The 27,306-nt window shown below is 47.4% G+C and overlaps 1 protein-coding gene across 1 annotated transcript in view; it reads left to right on the forward strand.

Moving 5' to 3' along the window:
* Positions 1-1,397: 1,397 nt before the first annotated feature.
* The window catches only part of gramd2b (GRAM domain containing 2B), a gene marked incomplete at its 3' end in the record, with an annotated part of 76,695 nt that continues 50,786 nt past the window's right edge, over positions 1,398-27,306 (forward strand). Inside the window, exons 1-4 of the mRNA XM_084323153.1 lie at positions 1,398-1,508; positions 5,272-5,356; positions 24,436-24,505; positions 25,283-25,386. Coding sequence (XP_084179279.1) covers positions 1,459-1,508; positions 5,272-5,356; positions 24,436-24,505; positions 25,283-25,386 — 309 coding nt within the window. The 5' untranslated portion in view covers positions 1,398-1,458. The remainder of the gene's footprint in view (positions 1,509-5,271; positions 5,357-24,435; positions 24,506-25,282; positions 25,387-27,306) is intronic.

Consider the following 27,306-nt stretch of genomic DNA (forward strand, 5'->3'; position numbering starts at 1 on the left):
CCAGAGGAGAGAGGGTCCCAGAGGAGAGAGGGTCTCAGAAGAGAGAGGGTCCCAGAGGAGAGAGGGTCTCAGAAGAGAGAGGGTCTCAGAGGAGAGAGGGTCCAAGAGGAGAGAGAAGAGAGGGTCCCAGAGGACAGAGGGTCGCAGAGGAGAGAGAGTCTCAGAGGAGAGAGGGTCTCATGCTCATGATTGGGAGCATTCAACCCTTGATCCATTGACCTCTAAAGGTTATGTTAAAGTGGTATGTGGTCCACTTATGCCGCTCTGATTAAAGGTTATGTTAAAGTGGTATGTAGTCCAGTTACACTGCTCTGATTAAAGGTTATGTTAAAGTGGTATGTAGTCCAGTTATGCTGCTCTGATTAAAGGTTATGTTAAAGTGGTATGTGGTCCAGTTCTGCTGCTCTGATTAAAGGTTATGTTAAAGTGGTATGTGGTCCAGTTCTGCTACTCTGATTAAAGGTTATGTTAAAGTGGTATGTGGGCCAGTTCTGCTACTCTGATTAAAGGTTATGTTAAAGTGGTATGTGGTCCAGTTCTGCTGCTCTGATTAAAGGTTATGTTAAAGTGGTATGTGGTCCAGTTGTGCTGCTCTGGTTAAAGGTTATGTTAAAGTGGTATGTGGTCCAGTTACGCTGCTCTGATTAAAGGTGATGTTAAAGTGGTATGTGGTCCAGTTATGCTGCTCTGATTAAATATTATGTTAAAGTGGTATGTGGTCCAGTTATGCCGCTCTGATTAAAGATTATGTTAAAGTGGTATGTGGTCCAGTTACGCAGCGCTGCTCTGATGAAAGGTTATGTTAAAGTGGTGTGTGGTCCAGTTATGCTGCTCTGATTAAAGGTTATGTTAAAGTGGTATGTGGTCCAGTTATGCTGCTCTGATTAAAGGTTATGTTAAAGTGGTATGTGGTCCAGTTATGCTGCTCTGATTAAAGGTTATGTTAAAGTGGTATGTGGTCCAGTTCTGCTGCTCTGATTAAAGGTTATGTTAAAGTGGTATGTAGTCCAGTTACGCTGCTCTGATTAAAGGTTATGTTAAAGTGGTATGTGGTCCAGTTATGCTGCTCTGATTAAAGATTATGTTAAAGTGGTATGTGGGCCAGTTCTGCTACTCTGATGAAAGGTTATGTTAAAGTGGTATGTGGTCCAGTTATGCTGCTCTGATTAAAGGTTATGTTAAAGTGGTATGTGCTCCAGTTCTGCTGCTATGATTACGTCCTTGTGAAGTTGACAGGCTGCAAATGTGAAAGTAAGCAAGTTCCCTAAAATGAATATACTCACGTAAAGTACAAATAGCTCAAAATTGTAAGAGTAAAAATACTTAGTTACTTTCCACCACTGATATTGTGTTGTGTGACATTTATTATTTATAATGTGTTGACCCTGTAGCTCAGAGGCAGATGAGGCTGAGAGACAGAGGAATGGGAGATCAGTGTCAGAGCCGTTTCAGGCGAGCATGGATCCTGAGCACAGCGAGACTGGCAGGAGGAAGCCGGCGCTAGTCAGGTAATACTTTACAACTAATACTTTTATTTAGTTTTATTATTTATTTATGTATTGTAATTTTACAGCACACATACAGTACAACGAAAAGAGTGCAAATGTAACAGTAAAGTGCAACAGTAATATACAATGTACAGGTGATTAAACTGGGTATAAAGTATATAAATGAGTACTACTGAGTAATAGATGCATGTACAGAGTTGTAGTATTAATATGTACAGTGATGCAGGTACAAAGACACTATGGTAGTAAGTCCTACTGGCCAGCAGCGTAACTAGTAAGAGTGGGTAAGGGATATGTACAGATATAGAATCTACAGATATATAAAAAGGATTATATGCAGATTAGGGATGTCCGATATTATCGGCCGATATCGGCATTAAAATGTGATATCGGAAAATATCGGTATCGGTTTTTCAAATTATTATTATTATTATTATTATTATTATTATTTTTTTTTTTTTTTTTTTTTTTTTTTTTTACATTTCTAGAACCTTTATTTACACAGGCAAGCAAGTAAGAGCAAATTCTGATTTTATTTATTGTCAAAAGTATGCATAATAAATAAAGAGATATGTAATGTTAATTACCTGAAATTATTCAGTTATTTGGGGGGGAAACGCTGCATATATCGGTATCGGTTGATATGGTTGATATCGGTATCGGAAATTAAGAGTTGGACAATATCGGTATCGGTAAAAAAGCCAATATCGAGCATCCCTAATGCAGATATGAATGAATGAATGAATGAATGAATGAATGAACGAACGAATGAATGAATGAATGAATGAATGAATGAATGAATGAATGAATGAATGAATGAATGAATGAATGAATGAATGAATGAGTTTATTTCGGTCTTCTTTTACAAAGCATAGTAGTAGAACATTTAAAAAAAACTAAAAATGACCGAAAAGGTGTAGGCTGAAGCCGAGGCTTATAATAGCCTACCCATTTTACATTACATTATTTACACACACACAAAAAATACAAAAAAGAAACATAATCCAGTACGTTTGTAATCATTTAGCAAAGGTTACAAACGTTTCATAGTTTTATGTACAAAACGTATACACATTTATTTATGTTTTCTTAAATTTTAGTTTTTTCTTTTTCTTTTTTCTTTTTCCCTTTGTCACTATTTGAATACAGTTATGTTATAGATAAAAATATAATTAGGATATGTACAGACAGATGTGGATATACAGTATACAGTATATATACGGTAAGAATAAATATATTTATTACATGGCGTTTTAACATTCGCCGAAATGCTTGATTGTGATTGGTCAATAGCGCTCGTCAGAGGTCCGTTATTACTCGATAACGGACCTCTGCCGAGCAATAATGACCGCTGTTCGCAGCTGTTCGCAATCAAGCCCACTGACACACACTGCAGCAGTGCAATCAGTCCACACACCTGCCGGCTGCCGGCGATAATAATAACTTTATTTGGGCTGACAGCGGACGGAGACACAGAACAACTGTGTCTGCATTTGATCTCGTCTTGTCGATGGTGTAAAATGAATTAGGTATATTGTTAGTAAGTTAGCCATGTAATAAGCGGGATAATGTATAGCTATACGAGGTCATTGTCGCAAAATAATCGACCTTCACTACGTTTAAAACACCTCGGCAAGGCGCCTCGGTATTCTAAACTCTGCGTCGTCAATTATTTTGCGACAATGACCTCGTAAGCTATACATTATCCCTTACATATACGGTATACAGAATTATTGTACATGCTATCATACAGAGTTTTATGGATTATGTAGGTGTATATAATTCTTTTTTATGAATATTCATGAATCAAATTTATTTAGGGAAAAAGCTATAATTTTATTCTGCACATTTCTAAAAGATCTGTGGATGTATCATTATTATTATTATTATTATTACTTTAAAAGACTAGTCTACATAAACATGTATCTATAGCACCTTTAAGTGAAAGTTAAATTACTGGTGTCAGTTACTGTGTTTCCTTTTTAATTGGAGGGGGGGGGCAGAGAGGTTATTAAACATAAACACTTATTTTAGGATATATAAAGTTCAAATGTTTTAGTACTATTATTGTCCTGTGAAGTCCTGTCTATTATTATTACTATTGTATTGTGTGTTGTCATGTTTTTTGTATTTCATGTAAAAAAGAAAAGAAAGAAAATTAAAAAAAGATTTCACAAAAAAAAGAAAGTACAAATGTTGTCACTTTTAATTATAAGGTGCATGAACAAAGTAAACAAATATCCTATGTTGAATGCATTTTCATTTTGATAAATTATTGCACAGAAAATGTCAACATTCATGGAGTGGATGATTCTGATCACAGGCAGGTTGGAGATGCTGAGACATCTAGAGGTTAGAGGGAGTGTAGATTATAGGCTACTATAGGTGCATATTAGGGTCTACTGTATATGCCCTATCAATTAGAGGGAGTGTAGATTATAGGATACTATAGGTGCAGATTAGGGTCTATATGCCCTATCAATTAGAGGGAGTGTAGATTATAGGATACTATAGGTGCAGATTAGGGTCTATATGCCCTATCAATTAGAGGGAGTGTAGATTATAGGATACTATAGGTGCAGATTAGGGTCTATATGCCCTATCAATTAGAGGGAGTGTAGATTATAGGCTACTATAGGTGCATATTAGGGTCTACTGTATATGCCCTATCAATTAGAGGGAGTGTAGATTATAGGATACTATAGGTGCAGATTAGGGTCTATATGCCCTATCAATTAGAGGGAGTGTAGATTATAGGCTACTATAGGTGCATATTAGGGTCTCTACGCCCTATCGGTTAGAGGGAGTGTAGATTATAGGATACTATAGGTGCATATTAGGGTCTACTGTATATGCCCTATCAATTAGAGGGAGTGTAGATTATAGGATACTATAGGTGCAGATTAGGGTCTACTGTATATGCCCTATCAATTAGAGGGAGTGTAGATTATAGGATACTATAGGTGCAGATTAGGGTCTACTGTATATGCCCTATCAATTAGAGGGAGTGTAGATTATAGGATACTATAGGTGCATATTAGGGTCTACTGTATATGCCCTATCAATTAGAGGGAGTGTAGATTATAGGATACTATAGGTGCAGATTAGGGTCTATATGCCCTATCAATTAGAGGGAGTGTAGATTATAGGCTACTATAGGTGCAGATTAGGGTCTCTACGCCCTATCGGTTAGAGGGAGTGTAGATTATAGGCTACTATAGGTGCAGATTAGGGTCTGTAGTTTAACATACATTAATACATAATGATATTAATGTATGTATGATATCCAACATGAGTGTGATATTATGTGTCCACCAAAGTTTGAATGAAAAGATATACTGTAGGTCTATTTTAAGGTGAGAAGACATTAAATCATCTGTCCTCGACCATATCCTGTCCCCGAAAACGTCCCAGATTCGTTCTTAGTGTAAAAAAATAAAAACGCGTTATAGAAGGCAGAAGGGGAAATGAGATAGGAAATTAATCATACTTGTTGCAATGTCAGATTAGAATAAACTCTGAATTTTGCACTTGAAAGAGCGCGAGTGAAGTGAATGATACAATGTTGCAGTTTTTTTTTATTCCACCCTTTGTGTGAAATAATGGCTCCCACACCAAGTATGACTCGGTTTACATGTAAATGTAAATGTAAAAGAGTCTGTAAATGTTCGCGAACGTCACATCACTACCTTAGACTGCATTTTGACTGACTGAATTCCCCTGGTGGGACAATCATGTTTACTGTGTGTCTCTCTGTCTGCAGGTCCAAGACCTTCGACCACTCGCTGCTCTCTCAAATCCAACCAGACTCTGTCAAGATAGAGAGGAAGAAATCCCACTACAGCCAGGTAAATTCAACTCAACGCTGTCGTGTAACTAGATGCCTGAGGTTCCCTCACTGCTTATCTACAGACTATAGTTTTTAGTTTAGTTTATTTGACAATTATTAAAATACATTACATGTTACAACAAGTCATGCATCCTAAAATGATCAAGGATAGCACAAAAAAGTCACAGACTTATTTCCATTGTGGTCCTTGGTCTCAGCAGCACATGGTATTTACATAAACATGTATTACACATTATTACCATCAGCCTACAGTATATTGCTAAAAATAGAATTAAAAAGTAAAATACAACATTATTAATAAAATATACAAATACAATATACAAAATTTACAGACACACTACACTAGTTACTACACTACACTACATTAAAAACTAGACCTTCCTTAGTTACTCTGGGATATTTTCTAGGAGCCATCACCTTGAAACTATACAGGTTCACGATCTGTTTGGTGATCAAAGGCAACTCATTCCACTCCTGTGCTCCTCTGTGAGCAAATGAGCACTGTCCCATCTTTGTTCTACACCTTGGAGGATGCAGGTTTGCTATGCTAGATCTCGTTCTGTGGCTGTGTGATTCACTAACACTAGGAAAATAGTTACTAAAATATTTGGGGGCCCTGTTATTTATTATTTTGTGTACCATGTTGAGCCTAAGCTGGGCTACTCTGGCCTCCACTGGTAGCCAGTTGAGCTCCTGAAAATGTCTCCTCCCAACATGATCACGAGGTCCTAGGCCCATCACAACCCTGATCAGCGTATTCTGTGACACCTGTAGTTTCTTCTTTAATGAAGCTGACAGTCCCTCAAACCAGGCTACACTAGCATAATCAAAATGACACTGCACCAGGCTGTTGGCCAGTAGTCTAAGGCTTTCCCTGTCAAGAAGATTGGCCTTTCTAGCCAAAAACCTGGTGCGGGCATTTACCTTACCCAGCACCTGTAAGGCCATTCCCTCCCCCCCCAGACTGTCATCCAGCATACAGCCCAGGTACTTCACTGCCGTTCTTGCTGCTATAACCTCAGACCCTAATTCTACCTTGAGTTCAGGCATTAGTACACAGGCATTATGTGTTACATTAAGTTATTAGTTACACTTTATTGTCCCCTTGAGGGAATTTGTTTGTTATTATCCCCTCTGCATTTGACCCATCCTAACTACTTAGGAGCAGTGGGCAACCACAGGGCAGCGGCCGGGGTCCAACTCCAGTTGTAATGCCAGTACCTTGGTCAAGGGTCCAACTCCAGTTGTAATGCCAGTACCTTGATCAAGGGTCCCACTCCCGTTGTAATGCCAGTACCTTGGCCAAGGGACCAACTCCAGCTGTAATCCCAGTACCTTGGTCAAGGGACCAACTCCAGCTGTAATGCCAGTGTAACGGAGGTACCGCGAGTATATCCACCGTCACGATGGACTTCCTGTGTTTTGAAGTGACTGTGGCACGTAGCGGTACTGCAAGTAAACTCACTCCCCCTTAAAATGCATTCAGACACATTACCAAAAAGTGAATTCAGCTCTTGGTATAGTGGTCTGCGATGTCACCCGCGGCGCGGGAGACGCGGTTCGACTCCCATTCAGGGCATGTCAAATAAGACCGGTTTCACCAGTACCTTGGTCAAGAAACCAATTCCAGTTGTAATGCTACAGTACTGTACCTGTTATGGTTTGAAACCGACCCCAATCGCACAACACAAGACAGGTATGAGAGTAAGCCAAAACAGGGCAATATTTATTATATAACAAAAAGCGGCACATTCCCTTTAAGGGAGAACACAAAAAAAAACACTAGAGTCCATGAAATCTGAAAACTGCGGCACTGTGCCTTTAACAGGCGAACAGGCTAAGGGACTAGGGGCACTGGAGAGGGGGACAGGGACAGAGGCCCGGAGAGGCGGGCTAGAGACGGGGACAGGAATCCAACGGCGGAGGCCGGGCACAGGGACCGGGGGCCCGACGGCGGAGGCCGGGCACAGGGATCCTCTTCCGTCCCTACACCGAGTAGGGCTCTGCTGCTCAGAAAGGAATCCTCCTCCTCCTCCTCGGATGCTGCAGACGGGCAGCGCAGAACAAAGGGGGTCCCAGGGGACCGGGGCGAGAACACGCCATCCTCCCGTGGAAAGGGAGCGGTGGCGAGCCGGGGTCCGAGGGAGAACACGCCATCCCCCCGTGGAAAAGGGAGCGATGGCGAGCCGGGTTGACGTCTGGAGTGGGAACACTGGAGTCCTCCCGTAGAGAATTAGAGAGCGAAGGCGGTGTCCCACTCCAGGCACACGGCGACAGGTGGTGATGGCTGGCACGTCGTCTCATGCCGGAGACGCGGCAGGTGATGGTAGCAACAAGATGGCACGACGTCTGGAGTGAGAACAAAGGGATCCTCCCGTGGAAGTATAGAGAGTGAAGACGATGTCCCACTCCAGGAAACGGCAGTAGATGGTAGCGTACAGAACCAGCGTACAGAACACAGAACGACCCCACAAGGACTGGAGGGGAGTCTGCAACCTAAGTACTCTCCCGAGCTGATCGCAAACTCCCAACAGGTGCGTGAAGGTAGGGGAACAAGAATGTCCAAAGGTGGGTGTTACAAAGGATCAGATTAAACCGAATATATATATTTATTGATTGATATATATTGCATAGTATTTGTATATCGTTTGATATCCCTTGTATATTCCTTGTACATATACACGGAATATCCCTTTAGCCTAGTACAGACCATAATATTTCATTCTCCTATTGGACAGCGGTCCACAGGCGCCAGGGCCATGCCTCCAGAGTCAGGTTCAAAGCCACCGTCAAGACATGTCTGTACATGCCCGGCCTTGCCCAAGAATACGAGACAGAAATGAGGTTGGAACTAGATTGTTCGCCGTGCATATAAATATGGCGCAGGTGAATACAGAAGCACTTAGGAACTAAAGTTGAAGCCTCACCCACGATACTCCGTGCGGTGAAGTATGGCCTGTTTGGCCCCAGAGAGAGCATTGAGACCGCGTGCGAATTAATAACTGAATTGTCAGAGTTTGGCGCTATACCGTCGAGTGCGACATATTTCTATTAAGTCAGTAATAGTCTATTTGTGTATAGTGTATCGTGCGGCTAAAGTTCTACAGTGACCAGCATCACCAACGCTTCCTCGTACCAGCTAGAGTGCTTATCCAGGCTGGGCTGCTTTCATGGCGCTTTCACCCGAGGAGACCTAGACGAGGATCGTGTGGACATGTACACTGGATTAATCTACCCGACGACTGCATAGCCATTTACGGCTGGATTATATTTGTTTTGGTCCTGTGATTTATGGAGCGGAGAATCGCCGACGCCTACACGTGTGTGGGATTTACCCTGTGAGGAGCCACGTCGAGTCTGCGCCTCAGAGAGCCTGAGGCAGGCTAGCTTTCTTCACTGTGGAGCTACAGTCTACGGAGAACAGCTGTATTCGTCTGTGGATCAAGAGACTATTGCACCGTCTCCTGTACTTGGAGTCTCCTTAGTCATCGTTGACCAGACTCTCTACTACCGACAGATCCTCTACCCCTGCTGGCTTACAACCGGGGGGACCCTTCAGTATCTCCCGCTATATATATTACCAGTGCACCATAGATATAATTCCCTAAGATTCAGGTCGTATAATTACCTCCTGCGTAACCAGAGAATGGACATTCATTATTGATTTGCCTACGCACATTCCTTTGCCTTACAAGTGCATTCAAAGTATAATAGAGAAGTATATTATGTACCTTTTGCTGCAATAAATACTTAATTATAACTTTGTGTGGAACCGATTTATTGTGGGAAGTGTTCATCATATTTATATATCATGTACTGTATGGCCAGTAATTAAAGTACATAAAGCGGTAGTGGTTTAATGATACCATACTTATCAATACAGTCAGGGAATTGTACCCCTCAGTTACAATTGGTCCTTCGAGCCGGAGGGTAACTAGTGTAATATTAATATAGTGGTATTAATATTGACATGGCCTATGATGAACACTCCACAAAACGGTTCTCCTAAAGTAGATCGCCCGCAGCGTAGACGGCAGACACCTCAGTACTTAGAGGATTACGTTGCCAATATACTACCTAGCCTTCTACAGACGGTAAACGCGGAAAAAGTAGATAGTAAAATTATGTCCGACCCTATCGACCAGGCTACCCCGCCAATAGAGGCCCTAGTGGGTTCTAACCAGGCCACGTGAGCGGATCGGCGCGGCCGAGAAATCCGCTCTTCGCTCTTTAAAGCTTGGTCCGCTCCGCTAATCGCTCATGTTGACCCCGCCCCCAAGTCGCTCTCCGCTCGCTCCCCGCTCACCTTGAATCGAGCGCTCCCCGCTCCCCGCGCCAGATCGCTCGGCAGTTTTTTTTTTTTTTTTTTGGAGCATGGTGTAAATTAGCTCAATCTACAACAGTCTACACCCCCTGGGCCCCTTAACAATTGTTTGTATTGAGCCGCATTGTAATTGTACCCATTCTGCAATGTTAAATAACGTTGTTTATCCATTCACTAGCTCTACTAAGCGATGATAGGCTAGCCGAGCCACAATGCTATGGTCGCTGCCATTAACGTTAGCATGTAAGCTAACGTCAACAACAATGGCGTCGATACTTTTTCTAGGAGTGAGTGAAGGAGGAGGAGTGAAGCCTGAACATGATATCACAGGTTCACCCTTCTCATTGGTTGAAAATGGCCTTCATGTTTGTACATCGCCATCTGTTGCTTTGGCATTGTACTGCATGTATATTATTACATCAGTGTTAAACCACTGTGAGCGGCCTGGAGTGGATTGGAGCGGAGGAGAACTCTCGCTCCGGACGTCGCGCCGACTCATTTTAAAACCCACTTCTCGCTCACGTCAAAACCGGCCGCTCCGCGCCCCGCGCCGCTCACGCTCCGATCCGCTCACATGCACTGGTTCTAACGTAACTGACCAAGCTCACGGTGGAGACCAGGAGGGACCTGACATGACTTTACCCCCCGCCAAGACCGAAGAAGTAGTCCCCGGAGAGCTCCAGGATAAAGACAGCCCTCCAGGGATGGAACTCTACCCGCTACAAGAAGAGGAGAGCACCCCGGAGATGGATCTCCAGGACTCGCCACAGGAGAACAGATCTCCAACGAGTACTGCCAGGAGCGGATCACCTCAACCAGCGTCTTCCCCCAGCGAGGCGGACAAGATGCTGGCACAGGCATTCCTCGCCAGCCTAGCAGCCTCAACAGAGCGCGATCGACTCCAAGCACAGACGCTTAGTGAGCGCGAACATTCTTCCATGGAAAGAGAACGCCTTCAAGCGCAGCAACGGAGCGACGAAGATCGTATACGTCTAGAGATTAGACGCCTTCAGATGGAAGAGAATATGGGAAGGGACCGGGCCGAAGCCCAGCGCGCCGCCGCCGAAGCCCAGCGCGCCGCTGCCGGTGCCCAAAGAGAAGCAGAGCGCGACCTCGCTCTCACCAAGCGCGAAGCCGAGTGCGACCGATTACAAGCGCAGATAATGGAGCAGCTGATCACCAGGGCAACACCCCCTCCCTCCGCACGGGGTTCCAGGGCCTCGTCAAGACAGGGGTCAAGGGCACCCTCCCCTACCCGATCAAGCGACCCTGAGCCCGACCACCAGAGAGAGCCTATACCCCCCTCCGAACTCCTTCCCCGACCGGTCCAAGCGAGACCCAGCTACAAGGACGAAACGGTCTACACCGCGGAGAGGCTAAATAGACGACTACAGGATCTAGAGGACCTGCCAGAGGAAGAAGAAGAGGGAGAGGAGGAGAGTCAAGCCCGACAGCAGCACAGTACTCCACAGGACCAGGAGGTCCAGTACAGCCCAGGCTCTACCCCCGCGGCTCTGCGCTACAGACCCCCGACTCAATTCACGGGTGAGCTTGACGCACGACCAGCCCCGAGGAACAGCACCTGGATACGCGGGCCATGGTACCCAGCAGGTACCAGCCCACCAAGAGGCGTAAGAGGAGACTCGCCTAGGAGGCCTCTCTTCCAACGCTCACCGATGTGCCAGCCATCCATGGCATCATACATTGGCACACCGACGTTTCCGGACTTCACCCACGAGAACAGAGCACAGTACACGGAGCTACGAATGTGCTTAGAGACAATGATGTCCGATGTAGCTGATGAACCGTACAAATATGCTATCCTATTGAAGCACCTCAAGGTGCCCCGAGCGCACAATATAGCGCTGGCCTATGCCACCTCTACTACCCCATACACCGCGGCTCTAGCAGCACTCGACCAAAGATATGGACGCATATGGGACTACGTAATACAAGAGATAAGGCATATTGACCGCCTACCCCCAGCCACAGACAATCGCTCACTAGATGACCTGTCTATCAAGGTACAATCCCTGGTAGGGATGCTGGGGGCGCAAAGAGAAAAGGGTATGCACGAACTGTACGCGAACTCTAATGTCGAGAGGATTTTAGAGAAGCTTCCGCCCGCCCGACAAGAGCGCTTCAGGCGGCAAAGAGACCACCGTGATCCTAACGGTCCCGAGCCATCCCTCCTAGACCTAGCCGACTTCCTGGCGAGAGAAGTCAACAGCCTACGGTTGGATACGTTCATGCGGAGCACCCCAAGCTCCAGAGAGGGACCTAGGAGAGCAAACGATGGCCGAAGATTGGTGACCGTCATGCACCAATCAGAATCAGTACCGAGCAGCAAGAACCACAGTACCCCCTCGATGAAAGAGAAGTGGAAGATGGTGTGCCCGTACTGCGAAAAGGAACACTGGTTGTCACAATGTGACACGTTCAAGAAGATGACCGCCGACGAGTCAATGGATAAAGTCCAACCGACGCTGTTACCGATGTGCGCGCAGTCACATGGCAGCCGATTGCCGCTTAAAGAAGAGGTGTAGTCGGTGTGACGGAGCCCACCTAGATGTCCTACACGACAGTAACAGAAGAAAGCCTGCACCCTCAAGCAGCACAAAGGCAAGTGTTATGTACATTGACCCCGCCAGAAGCGGGGGCGCCCGGGTGCTCTTAAAGGTGGTCCGCGTAACACTGAGTTACCAAGACAAGGTCATGGACACTTACGCCGTCCTTGACGACGGGTCAAGTTCAAGTTCAAGTTCTTTAATAGTTGTCATACAGAAGTACAGAATACTTTCATACAAAATGCTTCTTACTGTTACGCTCCAGAGACTGTGCTAGACAAGATAGTATCAAATAACATAATAACATAATATAGCATGAATTTAGAAGAAGAAAAATGAGGTCACAGTGTTCGGTATAGACATATGTACAATGTTCTGAGTTACCATATAATATACAATACACAATACTATGCAGTGTACTAATGTACAGTACTATCTAGTGCAAAGCAGAAATGGGATGAGGTACAATTTTAGGTACAATTTACAGTAAGGTGTACGAGTTGTAGTGCAATCCTTCATCCATAAATATAAAGTGTGGGGAGTGGGTGCTACAGTGTGTTTGTTTAAAGTGGGTGTGTGCTATAAAGTGTGTGGAGTGGGTGCTACAGTGTGTTTGTTTAAAGTGAGTGTGTGCGTGTGGATGTGTGTGCTATGTGCGTTTGGTGGTTGTTGTTGTGTAGTGTTCATTCATTGTTCGTTTAGCAGCCTGATGGCCTGGGGATAGAAGCTTCTTCTGAGTCTTTCTGTGCTCGCCTTGAGACTCCGGTATCGCTTGCCTGACCGCAGCAGTTCAAAGAGGCAGTTGTTCGGGTGACTGGAGTCTTTAATGATTCTCTTAGCCTTGCCCTTGCAACGCTTGTTGTAAATGTTCTGGAGGGTGGGGAGCCCCCCTCCAATTGTGCGTTCGGCTGAACGTGTCACTCTTTGTAGTCTGCTTCGGTCTTGTGCAGTGCTATTCCCAAACCAGGAGGTGATGTTGCCGGTCAAGATGCTCTCTATTGTACATGAGTAGAAGTTCTTAAGGATCTTCTGGCTGACTTGGAACTTCCTTAGGCGCCTGAGGAAGTAGAGGCGTTGTCGTGCCTTCTTCACAACACTGTCAATGTGTGTGGTCCATGTCAAGTCCTCGGATATGTAGGCTCCGAGGTACTTAAAGCTGTTGACTCTCTCAACCGGTGCCCCGTCGATGCTGAGGGGGCTGTAGTCCTTGACCCCCGACCTCCTGAAGTCCACAATCATCTCCTTTGTTTTGCTGACGTTCAGGGAGAGGCTGTTTTCCTGGCACCATCCCGCCAGGACCTTGACCTCTTCCAGGTAGGCCCTCTCGTCGTTGGCAGAGATCAGGCCCACCACCACTGTGTCGTCAGCAAATTTGATGATTGTATTGCTACTCCGCTGAGCCACACAGTCGTGTGTGTACAGGGAGTAGAGGAGGGGACTCAGAACACAGCCCTGGGGGGCCCCTATGTTGAGGGTGATGGATGAGGAGGTGCAGTTGCCTGCTCTCACCACCTGGGGTCTGCCAGTCAGGAAGTCCAAGACCCACTGGCAGAGGTCATAGCCCAAGCCCAGGTCCCTGAGCTTGGCTATGAGTATGGAGGGGACTATGGTATTGAATGCCGAGCTGTAGTCGATGAATAGCATTCTCACATAGTTCCCCTGCCTCTTGTCCAGGTGTGATGCTGCTGTGTGCAGCACATGGGCTATGGCGTCCTCCGTGGACCTGTTGGGGCGGTATGCAAATTGCAGGGGGTCCATGTTGATGGGGAGGGAGGAGCAGATGTAGCCCTTTACTAGCTTCTCAAAGCACTTCATGGCTATGGAGGTGAGAGCTACAGGGCGGTAGTCGTTGAGGCAAGCAGGCTTGGATTTTTTGGGTACAGGGATAATAGTGGACTTCTTCAGGCAGGTGGGGATGACAGCCTGTTCTAAGGACAGGTTAAATATGTCAGTGAATACTGGGGCCAGTTGGTCGGCACAGACTTTTAGGACGCGGCCGGGGATGCCGTCCGGACCTGCTGCCTTCCTGATATTCACTTTTTTAAAGGTCCGCCTCACCTCATGCTCTGTTACCCTGAACACTGCGCCTCCATCAGCAGCCGACCCCCCCCGCCCATTGCCGTGGCTTGTGAGCTGGTGTTGTTATTACCAGCATCAAACCTCGCATAGAAGGTATTGAGGTCATTTGCTAAGGAGATGTCACTGTTCAGTTTGAGGGAGGCGCCTTTGTAGTCTGTCATCGTTTTGAGCCCCTGCCACATAGCTCTAGAGTCAGCTTGTTCAAACTGGAGTTCAATTTTATCCCTGTAGCGCCGTTTGGCCTCTGACACTGTCCTCCTTACGTTGTATCGCGCCACCTTGTGGTCATTCATGTTGCCTGCCACTAGGCCGTCGTTGTATGCTTTGGTGCGCTCTCTCAGAGCTTCACGGACGGATTTGTCTACCCAGGGTTTTTGATTTGGGTAAACTTTCATTTTGGTAGTGGGGATTGTTTCTTCCACCCTAGTACAAACATAGTCCAGCACTGTTTCCGTGTAGACATTAATGTTATCTGTGTCGCGGAACACATTCCAGTCTGTGTAGTGAAACACGGACCGGAGCGTCTCCTCTGACGTCAAATCCCATTTCTGCACCTCTCGCGAGACTACAGGAGTACTTTTAATTCTCTGTTTGTACTTTGGTGAAAGAAAGATGGACGCGTGATCTGATTTACCAAAGCCACTATCAGAATGAGTCTTGTAGCCACCTTTAAATTGCGTGTAACAGTGATCTAGGATGTTACCGCCTCTGGTGTTGCAAGTCACATGCTGATAGAAGTCAGGCAATACCTTTCTCAGATTGGCGCTATTGAAATCTCCCAGCACTAAAATGGCGGCGTTAACATTCGCCACTTGTATTCTATTTACCTCGTCGTGGAGTCTGGAGAGCGCAACCTTGTTGCTGGCTTGCGGTGGAATATACACTCCGATCAGGACGATCGCCGTTAACTCCCTCGGGAGGAAGAAAGGACGACACTTGATGGTTATATATTCCAGTTCTGGGGAGCAGTGGTTGGATAATTCCTTCACGTTAGTTGGATCGCTCCAATTTTTGTTAAACATGAAGGCAATACCTCCTCCACGTTGTTTACCGGACTCTGCTGATGTCCGATCCTTGCGATGGATAAAGAAGTGATCTGCCGGTTGAATTGCGTGGTCTGGAACCTCCGGTGTGAGCCATGTTTCGGTGAAGCAGAGGACGTTGCAGTCCCTAACGTCTCTTTGATATTGAATCCTTGCTCGGATGTCATCCAGTTTATTGTCAATTGATTGTACATTGGCTAGCAATATACTGGGCAGTGGTGTTCGGTGGCGTCTGGATCTCAGCCTGTTACGGATCCCAGCCCTCTTCCCACGCCGTCTGGTTCCCCTGTTCCTGGGATCAAGGAACAAAGGATCTGGTCCTACTCTCCGGAGAATTTCTTCAGGCCATTGTTGCGGTTCGGAAAGCTGGTCCAGTGAGTAATCCAGTTGGTAAGTTTCCCGTAATCCAATGTCTATGAGTGACTGACGGTCATACACGTTAGATGCACCAACAGTTGGTACAAACAAAACTCTAAAAACTATAAATATTAACAAAAGTAGGCACAGTCTCGACGGTCAGAGAAGACCCTTCTCCTCGCGTCCGCTGCGGCCCAGCTGGGGCTGCGGGGGAGCGAAAACCAGATGACGATTCGGACAATAAGAAGAGATCTAAAGACGATAAAGGGCGAGAATGTCTCCTTCACTATCGCAGCAAGCGGGCAGCCAGAGAGACGGTATAGGATTACTAACGCTTTCACCAGCCAAGAAATAGGCCTGTCGCAGTACACCTACCCCATCGCCAAGCTGATGGATAAATACGTGCACCTGCGTCAACTACCTATACCGCCCATAGACGGTGCCACCCCGACCCTGCTGATAGGCTCCGACCATGCAGACCTCATCGTCCCGATTGACCGGGTCCACACAGGGCCCAGAGGCTGTCCTGCAGCAGTCGAGACCCGCCTAGGATGGACATTACAAGGCCCCCTCGCTAAGTCTCTTAACCGAACAGCAGCCACTAACTGCCTCCACTCCAGAGTGACAGAAGAAGACACCACCCTCCTACAGCATGTCGAGAGGCTATGGACACTAGAGACAATGCCCTTTAAGAACGAAAAGAAAGACATTCGTTCCAAGGAAGACATTTACGCTATAGCCCTCCTCGAGCAGGGGACAAAGAGAGTCAAAGTCAACGGAGTGATGAGATACGCAACTCCACTCCTGAGGCGAGAGGGTATGCCTACCTTCCACGCCCAAAAAGAAGCGACGGAGCGGTATCTATTGAACACAGAGCGGCGCCTAGCCAGAGACCCCGCTCAAGAGACTGTGTACCGCGCTGAGATTAACAAGCTAATCACAGCGGGACACATAAAGAAAATTGACATTAAAGAGGCCGATCAGACGACCGAATCATGGTACGTGCCGCACCACAAAGTCCACCACAACGGCAAGGATCGTATTGTGTTCAACTGCAGCTACCAGATCGGATCACAAAATCTGAATAAAGAGCTCTTGCCCGGCCCAACACTCGGCCCCTCTCTACTAGGCGTGTTACTACGTTTCCGCCAAGACAAGGTGGCCATCAGCGGCGACATCAAAGGGATGTTCCTGCAGGTGAGACTAGTGGAGGAGGACAAGCCCCTGCTGCGGTTCCTATGGAGAGAGAGGATCGGGGATGAGCAACCAGCCATCTATCAATGGGAAGTCCTCCCTTTCGGAACCACATGCAGCCCATGCTGTGCTACGTTTGCACTGCAAAAACACGTCGCAGAGGACCCAGCAGCTGATGAAGAGGTCCGACAAAGTGTAGGAAATAGTTTCTACGTGGACAACTGTCTGCAAAGCGTCTCGACGCCAGAAGAAGCCGAGGCCCTTCTACTCAAGCTCCGCGCCTCCCTGATCAAAGGCGGCTTTGATCTCAGGCAGTGGGCCAGCAGCGACCCGCAAGTATTGCGCAGCCTCTCCCCCGAGGACAAGGCAGCAAGCAGCGAGACCTGGATGGCGACCATCCCAGGAGAAGCCCAAGAAATGACATTAGGACTAGTCTGGCGCTTCAAAACAGACTCGCTCCATTATAAACACACACCCCTGACCAAGGAGCAGGGAAGGTCGACTGCACTACCGACCACCAGACGGAGTGTATACAGAACACTCGCCAGACAATATGACCCGTTGGGATGTATTCTACCTTACACCACCAGGGCAAAGATGATTGTAAGAGCGTTATGGGACAAGGACCAGGGCTGGGACGACCCCATACCCGAACACCTTGCATCCACATGGAGAGAGCGGGAGACGGAACTCAGCTCACTCCCAGGTGTCAACATACGCCGCAGCTACTTCCCACCCACAGTGAGGCCGGAGACGTGCCAGATGGACCTGCACGTCTTCAGCGACGCCTCCGAAGTAGCCTACGGTTCGGTGGCCTACTTGCGTGCCCGAGAGGAGGGAGGAGAAATACATACTGCTTTCATCCTGGCTCGCTCAAGAATAGCCCCACGCAAGCAACAGTCTATCCCGCGTCTAGAGCTCTGCGCAGCCCTAGCAGGAGCGCAACTCGCCACGTTAATCCAACGTGAACTCACCATTCCGGTGGAAAGAACAATCTTGTGGTCACACTCCACGACAGTACTCACATGGATCCGGTCTGATTCGTGCAGATACAAGGTCTTCGTGGGAGTCAGAGTCACAGAGATTCAAGATTTAACAGAAGTAGCAAGCTGGAGGTATGTGGACACAAAACACAACCCAGCTGACGTCATCACCCGGGGAATGTCCCTGGATGACCTCACCCGTCACAACCTATACAGTGACGGGCCAGAGTTCCTCAAGCTCCCGGAAGAAGAGTGGCCTACACCCACCCCACGGGAAGCGAGTAAAGAGGAGGCCGAAAACAAGAAATCTATGTTCTGTGGATTGAACACACTCGTCTCCACAGACCCCGACATAGACGATTGCCTCACCCTAGAGAGTGCGCAACTAAAGACATTCCTGTGGCACCACCCAGAGGTTCAGCTCACTACTGACATTACTGCAGCTGACTACGAAGAAGCAGAACTTCTTCTCCTACAACGAGCCCAGAGAGACTCGTTTCCCGATGAGCTAGACTGTCTACAGGGAGCAAAGCCCGTCCCACCAGACAGCAGATTGCTCCACCTAGCCCCCGAGAGCGACGCCCATGGTCTCATCAGAGTGGGTGGTCGTCTGCGGAGAGCTCCAGACTTACCGGATGACGTCAAGTACCCGATAGTCTTAAACAGCCGACACAAGGTCACAGAGCTGATCATAAAGAAATACGACGAGGATGTGCATCACGCCGGGGCAGAGAGAGTCTTCGCGGAGATCAGACGTCGTTATTGGATACTGCAAGGGAGAGAAGCAGTGCGGCGCTTCCAGCGAACCTGTCTAGACTGTCGTAAATGGCGAGCGCAGCCCAGTATACCCCGGATGGCTGACCTACCTCCCTGTCGCCTCCGACTCGGCGACAAGCCTTTTCACTCCACCGGTATGGACTGTTTCGGCCCGCTGTATATAAAGAAAGGAAGAGGAACCGAGAAGCGGTGGGTTATTGTATTCAAATGCATGACCACCCGAGCGATGCATATAGAACTCCTTCCAACCATGAGCACAGACTCATTCCTTATGGCCTTCCGAAGATTCACATCGCGGAAAGGCAAACCGTCTATATTATTGTCTGATCACGGGACAAACTTCAAAGGCGGAGAAAGAGAGCTGAGAGAGAGCTTCCAAGCTATGGGCCCAGAACTTAAGACCCACCTTGCTCCATCCCAGATTGACTTCCAGTTTAATCCCCCGAACGCACCTCACTTCGGTGGAACTTGGGAACGAGAAGTACGTTCAATAAAGACAGCCCTGTACGCCGTGCTTGGGGCCCAGACCGTGGCGGAAGAAGTCTTAATGACAGTCCTCACGGAGATCGAGGGAGTATTGAACTCAAAGCCCCTCGGTTACGTCTCAAGTGATGTAGCAGATGTCGACCCAGTCACCCCCAACACACTCTTGATGGGGCGACTGGACCCCGCGCTACCACAGACAATGTACAGGCCTGAAGAAGCGAACGGCCGAAGAATGTGGAGGTACAGTCAAGTATTGGCTGACAAGTTTTGGAACAGCTTCCTACTCCACTATCTACCGTCTCTACAGACCCGCCAGAAATGGGTGAAAGAGAGAGACAATTTGACAGAAGGGACAGTCGTCATGATTATCGACCAGTCACTACCCCGAGCTATGTGGCCGGCTGGCCGCGTAAGCAAAGTGATCACCGGTGCCGACGGAAAGGTCCGAGCAGCCGAAGTGCTCGTCCAAGGGCGGATCTACACCCGACCCGTGGCGAGGCTAATAGAACTGCCAAGGCTCCCCGATACTATCGATGACGACCATGACCCCATGACTTTGTGAACTGCCCGACCCCTCACAACAGACATTGAGTAGTGGACAGTGCGGTTAATCTGTCTCTGCTTAGCTAATTAGGTGGGACTAATTAGGAGGCGGCTGTTACAAAGGATCAGATTAAACCGAATATATATATTTATTGATTGATATATATTGCATAGTATTTGTATATCGTTTGATATCCCTTGTATATTCCTTGTACATATACACGGAATATCCCTTTAGCCTAGTACAGACCATAATATTTCATTCTCCTATTGGACAGCGGTCCACAGGCGCCAGGGCCATGCCTCCAGAGTCAGGTTCAAAGCCACCGTCAAGACATGTCTGTACATGCCCGGCCTTGCCCAAGAATACGAGACAGAAATGAGGTTGGAACTAGATTGTTCGCCGTGCATATAAATATGGCGCAGGTGAATACAGAAGCACTTAGGAACTAAAGTTGAAGCCTCACCCACGATACTCCGTGCGGTGAAGTATGGCCTGTTTGGCCCCAGAGAGAGCATTGAGACCGCGTGCGAATTAATAACTGAATTGTCAGAGTTTGGCGCTATACCGTCGAGTGCGACATATTTCTATTAAGTCAGTAATAGTCTATTTGTGTATAGTGTATCGTGCGGCTAAAGTTCTACAGTGACCAGCATCACCAACGCTTCCTCGTACAAGCTAGAGTGCTTATCCAGGCTGGGCTGCTTTCATGGCGCTTTCACCCGAGGAGACCTAGACGAGGATCGTGTGGACATGTACACTGGATTAATCTACCCGACGACTGCATAGCCATTTACGGCTGGATTATATTTGTTTTGGTCCTGTGATTTATGGAGCGGAGAATCGCCGACGCCTACACGTGTGTGGGATTTACCCTGTGAGGAGCCACGTCGAGTCTGCGCCTCAGAGAGCCTGAGGCAGGCTAGCTTTCTTCACTGTGGAGCTACAGTCTACGGAGAACAGCTGTATTCGTCTGTGGATCAAGAGACTATTGCACCGTCTCCTGTACTTGGAGTCTCCTTAGTCATCGTTGACCAGACTCTCTACTACCGACAGATCCTCTACCCCTGCTGGCTTACAACCGGGGGGACCCTTCAGTATCTCCCGCTATATATATTACCAGTGCACCATAGATATAATTCCCTAAGATTCAGGTCGTATAATTACCTCCTGCGTAACCAGAGAATGGACATTCATTATTGATTTGCCTACGCACATTCCTTTGCCTTACAAGTGCATTCAAAGTATAATAGAGAAGTATATTATGTACCTTTTGCTGCAATAAATACTTAATTATAACTTTGTGTGGAACCGATTTATTGTGGGAAGTGTTCATCATATTTATATATCATGTACTGTATGGCCAGTAATTAAAGTACATAAAGCGGTAGTGGTTTAATGATACCATACTTATCAATACAGTCAGGGAATTGTACCCCTCAGTTACAGTGGGGGCTGGTGAAGAATAGGAGACAGGGAAAAGTCCTCGCAAGGGTGGGGGCTGTTGAGGAGAGTAGACAGGGAAAAAAGTCCTCGCAAGGGTGGGGGCTGTTGAGGAGAGTAGACAGGGAAAAAGGTCCAGGGACAGGCGAATCCTCACAGTACCTCCCCCTCCACGGGAGCCACCGGGCGACCCAAAAATCAGACAGCGGGGCAGGGGACATGACAGAGCAACCAAACAACAAAAAAAAATGGGCCATGCTAGCAGGGGAAGCTACACCTAAAGTGGGGCTAGCAGAGGGACAGGGTAGCTGCCAGGGCATTGCTAGCTACAGGGCCTATGCTAGCTGTAATGCTACATTAGCATAGATGCTGCGCTAGCTGCCGGAGCTAGGCTAGCAGACAGGGCTGGACTAGCATGAGAACACATGGGGTTAGCTGCAGGGGCTAAGCTAGCAGACGGCTGGACTAGCTGAGGAAGCCGGTTAGCTGCAGGGGCTAAGCTAGCAGACAGGCTGGACTAGCTGAGGAAGCCGGTTAGCTGCAGGGGCTAAGCTAGCAGACGGCTGGACTAGCAGAGGAGAACAAGCTAGCTGAAAGGACAATCCTAGCTGTGGGGAACAGGGTAGCTATCAGGGGAGCTAATGAGGCTAACAGGGGAGCTAACAGGGGAGCTAACAGGGGAGCTAACAGGGGAGCTAAAGAGGCTAACAGGGGAGCTAACAGGGGAGCTAACAAGGGAACTAACAGGGGCTCTCTAATACACTGTCTGTGCTGGTTGGGGTCGTCGACGGGTCGGGTCGTACTGTTATGGTTTGAAACCGACCCCAATCGCACAACACAAGACAGGTATGAGAGTAAGCCAAAACAGGGCAATATTTATTATATAACAAAAAGCGGCACAGTCCCTTTAAGGGAGAACACAAAAAACACTAGAGTCCATGAAATCTGAAAACTGCGGCACTGTGCCTTCAACAGGCGAACAGGCTAAGGGACTAGGGGCACTGGAGAGGGGGACAGGGACAGAGGCCCGGAGAGGCGGGCTAGAGACGGGGACAGGAATCCAACGGCGGAGGCCGTGCACAGGGACCGGGGGCCCGACGGCGGAGGCCGGGCACGGGGATCCTCTTCCGTCCCTACACCGAGTAGGGCTCTGCTGCTCAGAAAGGAATCCTCCTCCTCCTCCTCGGATGCTGCAGACGGGCAGCGCAGAACAAAGGGGGTCCCAGGGGACCGGGGCGAGAACACGCCATCCTCCCGTGGAAAGGGAGCGATGGCGAGCCGGGGTCCGAGGGAGAACACGCCATCCCCCCGTGGAAAAGGGAGCGATGGCGAGCCGGGGTGACGTCTGGAGTGGGAACACTGGAGTCCTCCCGTAGAGAATTAGAGAGCGAAGGCGGTGTCCCACTCCAGGCACACGGCGACAGGTGGTGATGGCTGGCACGTCGTCTCATGCCGGAGACGCGGCAGGTGATGGTAGCAACAAGATGGCACGACGTCTGGAGTGAGAACAAAGGGATCCTCCCATGGAAGTATAGAGAGCAAAGACGATGTCCCACTCCAGGAAACGGCAGTAGATGGTAACGTACAGAACCAGCGTACAGAACACAGAACGACCCCACAAGGACTGGAGGGGAGTCTGCAACCTAAGTACTCTCCCGAGCTGATCGCAAACTCCCAACAGGTGCGTGAAGGTAGGGGAACAAGAATGTCCAAAGGTGGGGGCTGGTGAAGAGTAGGAGACAGGGAAAAGTCCTCGCAAGGGTGGGGGCTGTTGAGGAGAGTAGACAGGGAAAAAAGTCCTCGCAAGGGTGGGGGCTGTTGAGGAGAGTAGACAGGGAAAAAAGTCCTCGCAAGGGTGGGGGCTGTTGAGGAGAGTAGACAGGGAAAAAGGTCCAGGGACAGGCGAATCCTCACAGTACCTTGATCAAGGGACCAACTCCACTTGTAATGCCAGTACCTTGGTCAAGGGCCCAACTCCAGTTGTAATGCCAGTGCCTTGGTCAAGGGACCAACTCCAGTTGTAATGCCAGTACTTTGATCAAGGGACCAACTCCAGTTGTAATGCCAGTACCTTGGTCAAGGGACCAACTCCAGTTGTAATGCCAGTACCTTGGTCAAGGGACCAACTCCAGGTGTAATGCCAGTACCTTGATCAAGGGACCAACTCCAGTTGTAATGCCAGTACCTTGGTCAAGAGACAAACTCTAGTTGTAATGCCAGTACCTTGGTCATGGGACCAACTCCAGTTGTAATGCCAGTGTCTTGGTCAAGATACCAACTCCAGTTCTAATGCCAGTACCTTGATCAAGAGACCAACTCCAGTTGTAATGCCAGTACCTTGGAACCAGAGGTTAATCATGTGGTCAAATCTCCTTAAGGTTGATACAAATATAGTATTGTTAAAACATTGCTAATCAAATACAATTTAGATTAGGAGTTCAGTAGAGCACTTGACTTTCTCTGGCCAGGAGAAAGGACCAAGCACCGGCCCCCTCATTCTGTGAGTTCACTACAACATTCTAAAGCGCATTGGCTAAAAGCTGTTATATAAATGCACCATTTACCATTTTACCATTTAAAAAAGACAAAATGTAATATTTTTTTGGGTTTTGGCCTGACGTGTGGGTTGGAGTTTATTTCTCCAGACTTCTCTTGGCAGAGCCTGACAGTAGCCCCCCCCCCCCCCCCCCTTATACCCACAACATTACAGATTATACCTTTAAGTGGTGTGAAATACCTTCCAGGAGAATAATCGTTGTGTAAACAATAGTTTACGGTACTTACCGGGTACCATGGTGGTGGGGGTTCTGGCCACGTCCCAAGGGAGCTGTGGACCTCAGCTCCCAGCACACAGACTTCAGCACACAGAATCTTGAAACATTTTAATCCACACTACAGCATGCAGACAAAAGTTTGAACCATCTACAGAAAACAGCGGTCCCCAACGCTAATTCCAAGACAAAGTATTTGAGTAAAAATGCTATTTTATAAGATAAGATAAGAAAAGATAAGATAAGATACAATTAGATAAGATATTCCTTTATTGATCCCCTTGGGGAAATGCGGGTGTCATCATAGCAGCATGGGGGAGGGTAAACGGTTTCAGCTGTTTTAAAACCAACTGTAAGTAATATTCTATGTTTTTTTCTCAGCTGTCTAAGACCAACTCTCAATAACATTATATGTTGTTTTTCAGCTGTCTAAGGCCGACTCTCAGTAACATTCTGTTGTTTTTCAGCTGTCTAAGGCCAACTCTCAGTAACATTCTGTTGTTTTTCAGCTGTCTAAGACCAACTCTCAGTACCATAAAATATTCAAGGACATAAGTGAGGAGGAGCTGCTCACACAGAGTAAGTTCTTAATGAGCTCTCTCTCTCTCTCTCTCTCTCTCTCTCTCTCTCTCTCTCTCTCTCTCTCTCTCTCTCTCTCTCTCTCTCTCTCTCTCTCTCTCTCTCTCTCTCTCTCTCTCTCTCTCTCTCTCTCTCTCTCTCTCTCTCTCTTGCCCAGAACTTTGGGTTGGCACCGATAATGTAAATTAAAAGGTCCTGCCTAGTTAATCAATAAGCCCATGCTCAAGGCACCAGCACTGTCAATGGTGAACCCGCAAGTTGTGTTTCAGAACCTTGGACAGCACTGTGCTGAAAATTAGTGCTGGAAATGTTTTTTTTTTAACTGAGCCCGACCAAGTGAAGAGGGATTGCTGTATATATTTAATTCAGAGTAAAATAATTAACTCTGAATATAGAAATATCAGAGAAAATGAACAGTGTAAACAATATCATTAACTCTGAATATAAAAATTTTTGAGGGGGTTCTGTACCCTAACTGGCATGATACGTCATACGTTGTAGTCCGAGCAGGTTTTGGTGGTTAAGAGTGAGACACACTTAGTGCTCAGACATGTCAGTAGTCGGAGCACAATGGCTGTATACACAGACACACACACACACACACACACACACACACACACACACACACACACACACACACACACACACACACACACACACACACACACACACACACACACACACACACACACACACACACACGCACACGCACACGCACACGCACACACGCGTGTTCTTCTGTCCTCACAGCGTGGACGTGTCCTCTGTGTCCACCAGGTTACACCTGTGCCTTGCAGAAAGACATCCTCTACCAGGGACGTCTGTTTGTCTCCGAGAACTGGATCTGCTTCCACTCCAAAGTCTTTGGCAAAGACACCAAGGTACTACGATAAGATACGATACGATACGATACGATACAATAAGATGTTCCTTTATTGATCCCCTTGGGGTAAATTCTGGTGTCATAGCAGCATGGTGGGGGGGGGGGGGGGGTACAGGTATGGGCAGGGTAATAGAAGAAAGATGTAAATACTGATTTGATTTGATTAAATTAAATTTGATTTAATATAATATAATATAATAATAATTCATTACATTTATATACCGCTTTTCTAGACACTCAAAGCGCTCCCCACAATGTAAAAAGGTTGAAATCGCCTCCTTCACCACCACTGGTAGCACCCAACCTGTCCCATACACTGGCACCAGGCACACATCACACTACACAATATGTGATATGATATGATATAATATATTATAATATAATATAATATAATATAATATAATATAATATGATATGATATGATATGATATGATATGATATGATATGATATGATATGATATGATATGATATGATATGATATGATATGATATAATATAATATAATATAAAATAATATAATTCCTGGCTACCCCATTCTCTCTAACAGATAACTCCACTGCTATAGGCAGCAGCACAGTTCTATATCGTATTAGCTTCCGCTCAGCGTCTACTGCACATATCTCACTCCAGTGACGTGCACTGAATAAAAACTTCACAATGTACCTTTACATACCAACATCCGTCTGGCCACACCCCCATCTGCTACCTACATAAGCAGGGGTGTGGCCACACACTCATCTCCTTCTCAAAATTCACCACAAGAGAGTGCCTGTATACACCACTTGACGAGGTGTTTAGCTGAAGAAAGGAAAACAGAAGAACAAGGAGATACGTTGACGTTATATCTTTATTTTCTCTCACACTATTTTCGAGAAAATACGGCGATAATGTCTTCGTCACTGGGGTGTCTGGAAGATGATGATCATTCTGACCTCCACCGGCTTTTTCATATTAGGGGCTCACGTCGCTGATCTACTCCCCACCTGCAGTCCTCCTTGCTGCGGCTGGATAGGTATTGAACCTCCGGTTATACAGCTGGACTGTAGGAGGCACCGGCTGTTGTGAGAAACTGGTTGTTTTCTGGGCTGGGTGAGTAATGTTTTGCTATGCGAGCACCAGTTGTCTGCTAATGCTATGGGGGTTGGCTGACAATTTTACGAAGGCCGGCCCCAGATTGGGGTCCTCTGCTCGGCCTCTTAGGCGACGGACGGAGGGTCCTGGTCTGACGCCCATGATGGTCAAACTAGTGGGCCGCGACCGAGATCTGGTTTAAACCCGGGGTTCTCTGGACGAGCGGATGCTTCTCTGTCCCGTGAAGGCCCCATCTTTCAAATGAATGTGAGAGTACACCCTAAACACGAGGAAATGTGGGTCTGGATCTTCTTTATCTGTAGTTCCATGCTCAAGTCGGCTGCAGCCCGTATGGGAATTGTGCCGACTCCGCTGTATGTCTGGTAAATCACCATTGAAAACTGTGTTGACATTTCTTTTTCTCTTCTCTCTTAGGATGAGGAGGGATTCAGGCGGTGGCCTGTCTGAAGTGTGGCTTGTTATGTCGTTGTGTACAGTTCAGGTGATAGCTGCTTAGCTTGCGTGCTAGTGTGTGGCCTACTGTTAGCCAGTCAGCTGTTAGCTGTGGCGCTAGCTCGTTGTGTTCACTAGGCTAGGAAACGTTAGCTTGTTGCTATCAGTCGAGAGCGGCTGTTAGCTTAATGCTACACTGTTGAACGTTACTGTGAGTATAACAAGCCTTAAACACTCTGACTACGACGTCATCTTTGACAGAGGATGTTAGTCGACCCTACACCGGGTGCCCTGCCAGCGAGGACTTCATCAACATGGAGAACGTAGAGGCTGGGTGGCGCAGCGGACATTACCCTCGTCACCAACGCAGGAGACGCCGGGTTCGACTTCGGCTG

This window comes from Notolepis coatsorum, assembly GCF_963971535.1.
Source record: "Notolepis coatsorum genome assembly, chromosome: 10".
NCBI classification, from domain to species: domain Eukaryota; kingdom Metazoa; phylum Chordata; class Actinopteri; order Aulopiformes; family Paralepididae; genus Notolepis; species Notolepis coatsorum.